We start from the raw sequence: 7,027 nt of genomic DNA, 5'->3' as shown, positions 1-7,027 counted from the left end.
CTACGGATAGAAATATCGGGGTTTTCCTGTCCTAAGACTTGTTTGATTGCATTTTCAGGGTAAATTTCAAATTTTGCTTTGTTCAAACAGGTAGAAGCCATTTCACTTTGTTGGTCTTTCAAGGTGCACCTGTATTTGATTACATGTCATTGGATAAAACAAATTAATGATGTGCCAAGCATATGATGCACAGATAGCTGGAAACTGGCCCTTTCATCTTGTAATTACAGAAACTTGTGTGTGCCTTTTATTGACATCTTCGACAGGGAGTCTGTGATGGCCCTTGGTCTTGTTGAACGACTCCAAGACCTTCGACGTAATACAGCTCATCGTATATAACTTTTGTGAAGATATTAAGAAAGATAAGAAACAGAGAGTTGTGCAAGTAGTCATTGAAAAATACAAGCTCCAGAGCCATTAGCTGTTAACAGGCCGGATGATTAATTTAAATTACAGTGGATCGGCCAAGACTTGACCACATCTCACCGATTTGGCCAGCAGGTCTTTCCCTTAAAGATTACCATCTTCCACAAGTCGATGCACACCAACTCAATCAAGCACTAGCATCACGCCATCACCCGCAAGAAACATACAATCTTGAGATCAAGCTACCAACCTGCTGCCATGGCGGAACTGATTGTTGGGTTGGCCAAGTCCGTGGTGGAGGGCGCTCTGACCAAGGCCCAGTCGGCGATCGAAGAGGAGGCCAAACTCCGGCAGAGCGCGCAGCGCGACCTGGTGTTCATCACCGGCGAGTTTGAAATGATGCACTCATTCCTCAACGTCGCCACCACGGAGCGCGTGGAGAACAAGGTGGTGATGACCTGGGTGCGGCAGGTCCGCGAGCTGGCCTACGATGTGGAGGACTGCATCGAGTTTGTCGTCCACCTCGACACCAAGGCCAGGTGGTGGTGGCGTATGGTACCGTCCTGGTGCATAACGCCGCCACCGACGGCGCTGTCCCTGGAGGAGGCCGTCGATGAGATCGAGCAGCTCAAGGCCAGGGTGGAGGCTGTGAGTACCAGGAACTCGCGCTACAATCTTATCAGTGACTCAGGCTCCAAGCCGGCAGTCACGAATCATCAGCCCATCGCGGCCGGTGCCATCACCCTTGGCACAACCGCATTCAACGTGCTTGCTGAGGCTAGGGACTCTGCGAGGAGGCAACAAGGCTTAGGGGATCTCACCCGGTTGATCACCAAGAAAGGGAAGGACCTTCAGGTGATCACGGTGTGGGGAACAGGAGGTGATCTTGGGATGACCTCCATCATCAGGAAGGCGTACAATGATCCAGAAATCTGCCAGAACTTCCCTTGTCGCGCCTGGGTGAAGCTCATGCACCCTTTCAACCCCCATGAGTTCGTGCAGCGCTTCATGGCACAGGTCTACGCCGCAAAAGCTCGCGGCGGCGAAAAAAAAGGAGCAGGTGTGGGTATAGATGTCCTCACCAAAATGGAGGCCATGCAAGAAGATGTGGTTGCGCTCAGGCGTGAGTTTGTAGAGGAAGTCAACACCAACACTTACCTCGTCGTCCTGGAGAACCTGACCGACATGGTGGATTGGGATGCCGTAAGGATGTTACTTCCTGACATGAAGAATGGCAGCTGGATCGTCGTGTCCACGCAGCAATTCGAGATTGCAAGCTTGTGCATTGGACACTCGTACCAATCATTGGAACTCAAGCAGTACTCGCCTGAGCACTCCGTATGTGCCTTCTTCAAGGAGGTATGTTATGAAGCACAAAACTTCGTCAATTACTTTCAGGAAATCTTTTTAAGAAAATTATTTTATTTGGTAAGTTAATTTGAACATTAACACCTATAGATTTGAAAACGGATCTAGTTATGACAGCATTTTTATCTGGCAGATCAAGTTATGTATAGATGCAGCTAAATAAAAATTAGAATCTCCACTACACTTCACTATTTATGTCAACAAGTATTGGGAATTGTTGAAAGTTTCTACTTGCTTCAGCTTGGTTTAAATTCTCTCCCTTCCTGAATATAAGACCTTTTAGAGATTTCAATATGGACTACATACGGAGCAAAATGAGTGAATCTACACTCTAAAATAAGTTTATACACATCCATATGTAGTCCGTACTGAAATCTCTATAAGGGCTTATATTTAGAAACAGAGGGAGTGTTAATTAGGACTGGAGTATATAGAGGTTATCGCTAGCAATGATTTTTATTACATGATGCTTAACAATGAATTCTGCACCCAAAGTTTTTGGCGGTATTGATGTTAACGAGTACCACTTTTTTTCTGGTATTAGTTAGATGATCACGTTCTCAAATTTCAACCAAACAGTGACTGTTTGATCTGATTTGTAGAAATCCGTTGAATTTCACAGGCACAACGATTAACTCTAAGAGGTGATATTTTTAAAAATTATGTTCTTAACATGAAATTTGGCCTGACACTGAATAAAAATAAGCTATTTTTGCAGGAGAATGAAATAAAACTATTTTTTACCAAAAATATACATCAGTGTTTCCTTACTCAGAAGCCAGGATTACAAATGATATTATGTTCAGATATATGCACTATTTACCACAGCCTTAATTAACAAGTTTAATTCATAGGAAGACTCATTTTCTACCTCCTGGATCCACTTATCCAAGGTGTAGAAAAGTGTGGCCACATTCACTGTTGATAGCTTTATGTACTTTGTCCCGATCCTTTTTTGTTAACACCTCTACCCACCTGCAGGGTTCCCAAGACTATGGGGACAAAGAAGAGAAACCAATTGTGTGTCTAGTGAATCCAAATTCGTCCTTGGAAAACCTTTCCCCCGGTAACAAGAATGCAGTCAATGAGTGGATGACAAATTATCCCCTCACTGGACGAGTGTCAGAAATGAATGAACTTCGCACTATTACAGCTAAGGCACGTTTCAAGAATTCACATGTTATATCGGTTTGGGGGATAGCTGGTATTGGGAAATCAGCTCTTGTTAGGCACTTGTACTATGACAGGATGCTGCTCTCAAACCCAATATTTCAGAAGTACAGTTGGGTGGACGTTTCCCATCCTTTTAATCTAAGGGATTTTTCTCGAAGCATACTTTCTGATTTTCTTTCTGAAAAAGACCCAATCAATGAGTGTTGCGAGCTTCTAAGACAATATCATTGTCTTGTTGTTATTGATGATCTCCAGTCTAAAGAAGAGTGGGACTTAATACAGGCGGCCTTGATAACTACTGATTCGAAAAGTGTTATCGTTGTCATTACAACTGAAGCCAGCGTCGCCACATATTGCACAAAAAATGAAGAGCAAGTGTTTAATGTCAAAGGTCTAGAAACTATTGCGGCCTTTGATCTCTTCAAGAAACAGGTGTGCTTTCTTAGTAGCTATACTTTCCTGCATGCATAGAAAGTTCAACTTGATATTATACTGTACAAATATCATATATGTCTATGTTAAATGAAAACATTGTACAAAGATTTCAAGTAGGGTGTGCACCCTGGGAGCGAAGACATGCACACATTTCCTACTGAAAAAATATGCATGTACTTGACAGATTCTACAAGCACAAAAAAACAGAAATCTTTGTGTATACAAATTAAATTATATAGTAATTGGAGAAAATAATTACAATTAAGATGCTATAATTATTGGAGTGATTAGGGAGAGCATGGCATTTCTCCGCAACAAATGGATATCAGATGGTTAAGATTTAATTAAAGATTTTGATTGGTCAGATCGAACTGCAAAAGAGTACATCTTTTGTTTCTCTATAATTGCAAAGGAAAATCTCGTTTTTTTTGTGCATATATATTTTATTTCCAAGTGAAATCATTATACTATATAAATTAAAATGTCGGTGTCCTGTTGTTTTATAATGCACAAAGCATGTTTTTAGGCTGGGAAGTAGGAAACAATAAATATAATATCACTAAATGTAGACACAATATCTAACGTGTAATTTTAACTATTCAATTTTACATTGGTATGTTAGCAAATATGTTCTTTAAACATGAATAATTTTTTTCTCAACATATTCATTGATACAGTTTTGACCAAACAAATATAAAATATTTTCATATTGTAGTTGTCAATGTTAGAGAAGTATCTTCTGCACCATTTGGAAAGCTATGTTATTTAAGAAGGGGTAGATGCCCCTCTAGTACAGAAATACAAATCAAAACGCTTATTCACAATTATGGGAAAATTATATGTATAGATAAATAATTTCATTTACTTTTTCACTCTTAAATTGTGTCGGTGTGAAAAATATATGTGTTTGTAGAGCACTCACTCTATATTCTGCAACCGAAACATTAGTGTTCAGTGTAACTGATGTCTACTTTGCTAACGAACTTACAATGATTTTTCTTATATTGTTTAAAAAATAGGTACACAGGAAGAAGCCATCATGCCCTTTAAATAATCACAATGATCCCGCGATAGATAAACTTAATTTGAAGTGTAGAGGTCTTCCCAAAGTGATAGTTGCTATAGCTGATTTACTGGCCACACAGACAGTCACGTTGATGGATACTGTACATTCTTTGAATGACAGGTTTATGCACCATCTAGAGACCAATCCGGAGTATGATAGTCTGCAGGGCCTATTTGCTTGGATGCATTCCTACTTCCGTGATTGCCCTGATTCACTCAAGCCATGTATTTTTTACCTATCAATTTTTCCTCGAGACTGCAATATTCGAAGAAGGCGACTAGTAAGGAGGTGGATCGCAGAGGGTTACTCCAGAGACAGCGATAAAAAATCTGCTGAGGAGGAAGGAGAGATGTTTTTCTCCATGCTCCTCGAGCTGAGCATTATCCAGCAGATTCCGCAGTTAGGCAACACAGCAGTCAATGAGACAAGGATGGCAAGATGCCAGGTGAATGGCTTCATCCGCGAGTATATCCTCTCGCGGAGAATGGAAGAGAACCTTGTCTTTGAACTCGGGCCCAATTGTGTCCTAACAACCCAGCGGACAGGGCGCCACCTTATTATATTGAGAGACTGGGCCAGAGACAAAATTGTGTTTGAGAGCATTGACTTCTCGCGGCTACGATCAATGACAGTGTTTGGAAACTGGGAATCATTCTTCATCTCTAAAAGTATGAGGTTGATTCGGGTGCTTGATTTGGAGGATGCATCAGGTTTAAAGGATGATGATCTCAAGAAGATGGTGAAGCGGCTACGCCGCCTTAAATTTTTCTCTTTACGAGGATGCAGTGAGATCTACCATCTGCCTTGTTCACTGGGTGATCTCAGGCAGCTCCAGAGTCTGGATGTGAGATGCACCTCTATAGTCACCTTGCCAGTGAACATCGCCAAGTTACAGAAGCTACAGTACATCCGTGCCGGTACCACGGGCCCAGCATCAACGCCACCTGCTTCATCTAGTTGTTTGCCAGAGTTCCGCAAACGCCGTGGCCTAATTGGTGTTGAGGTTCCAAGGGGGATTGGAAAACTAACGGCACTACACACACTTGGTGTTGTCAATGTCAGTGCTTCAGGGGGAAAGGCCATTGTGGAAGAGCTCAAGAAGCTTACCCAATTGCGTAAGCTCGGAGTGTCTGGAATCAACATGCAGAACAGCAAGGAGTTCTCCTCTGCAATTTCAGGTCATGTGCACTTGGAGTCCTTGTTAGTGCGGCTCGACAAGGACAATCAGCATTCCTTAGATGAGATCTCCCTGCCTTGGGAGAACCTACAGAGTCTTAAACTGTTTGGGCTTGAAGACAAGTTGCCTCTATCAATAAGCAAACTTGACAAGATAAGGAAGTTGGATCTAGAGATGGCCACTTTAGTGCAAAGTGACATTCAGATCCTCGCCAAGCTACCGGAACTATGTATTCTGCGCCTTCAAGTCCAACAAGTTCCAGATGGTATGCTCCATTTTTATGCAGAGATGTATGGAGAGCAGTTGGCCACCTTCAAAAAAGTGAAGATCCTGGAGATTGCTTGCAGCTCCACCGAGTTGCATGTAACTTTCGGATCAAAATCGATGAAGAAGCTTGAGCTGCTCAAGATTGACTACTCCAGTGCATCATATGAGCTTACCGGCCTGACTAATCTATCTGAACTCAAGGAAGTCTTGCTCAAGGGTACCAATGATGAGGCGTTCAGGGCACAATTTGCGAACACCCTTGCCAATCACCCAAAGAGCCCTACAGTCAAGCTGGAGGGACTACCATCATCGTCTTGAAGAGTCATTGTCTTTGTTTCCTTCTTTTTCCAACTATCACTAGTTTTTTTTTCATCAATTGGCTTGCATCACACGTGTGCCACATGGTTCAACTATCATTAGTAAGCGGGATGCCAGCCTTTGCAATCCCTTTTTTGTGTGTATACTTGTTTTGCACGTTACTTGTGTACTTAATGGCTTTAAACTTGTGTTTATATCAAAATGTACCATGTCTATGTGCACTCCTGAACGAGTAGTTGGATTGGTGCAAACATTTATTAACCGTGTGCCATTGTCGATGTGATGCTGGCAACAAACCTGTTACGGTGTGCCAACAAACGAGGCTGGATTACACCACAAGAAAGATTTTTAAATTAATTACCTTCAGTTTTCCTTCCTTTCAATTGTGTTCAATTGATCTCGCCTCTTCTTGGAGTTGAAGTTAGAATCATTTTGCTCATTGTTGTACTGAAGTTTGCTGCTTGCTCCGTTAGTTGATGTGCATCTTTATGACTCTATCAGCAGCATGTACTAGCTCTGGCTTATCCTAGAACTCTTGATTAAACTATGCATGTTCTATTACAGTAACAACAGAGGAGGAATATGGTTCAAGAAAAAATAACAAATGAGGAAACAGTGGATTGGCTACTGACCCAGGATCTACGGGTTTGTCATGTAAATTCAACGCCAATTTATATAGCCGTGTGTGCAATAGTTGGCTTGTTGAATGACCAAAACTTTGTTAAGAAAACAAATCATGTCTTATATTGAAGCCTCGGCAAGTCACCAATTCATCAAACACCTAGAGTGCATTGCCCAACTGGAGGAAAAGGTAGGTTTGTGCGGAGGGAAGGGGGGGGGGGGGGGGCGGGCACCGG

General features: G+C 42.1%; 1 protein-coding gene across 1 annotated transcript; it reads left to right on the top strand.

Moving 5' to 3' along the window:
• Positions 1–482: 482 nt before the first annotated feature.
• On the top strand, positions 483–6,427 carry LOC125529952 (disease resistance protein Pik-2-like). Its single transcript, XM_048694374.1, has 3 exons — positions 483–1,725; positions 2,716–3,339; positions 4,362–6,427. The coding sequence occupies exons 1-3, from the start codon at positions 625–627 to the stop codon at positions 6,168–6,170; spliced, it is 3,534 nt and encodes a 1,177-aa protein (XP_048550331.1). The 5' UTR covers positions 483–624; the 3' UTR covers positions 6,171–6,427.
• The last annotated feature ends 600 nt before the right edge of the window (positions 6,428–7,027 follow it).

The sequence above is a fragment of the Triticum urartu genome, unplaced genomic scaffold (genome assembly GCF_003073215.2).
Source record: "Triticum urartu cultivar G1812 unplaced genomic scaffold, Tu2.1 TuUngrouped_contig_5970, whole genome shotgun sequence".
NCBI classification, from domain to species: Eukaryota; Viridiplantae; Streptophyta; class Magnoliopsida; order Poales; family Poaceae; genus Triticum; species Triticum urartu.
The sequence above is the reverse complement of the archived record's forward strand: the minus strand, read 5'-3'. Positions and strand labels throughout refer to the sequence as shown.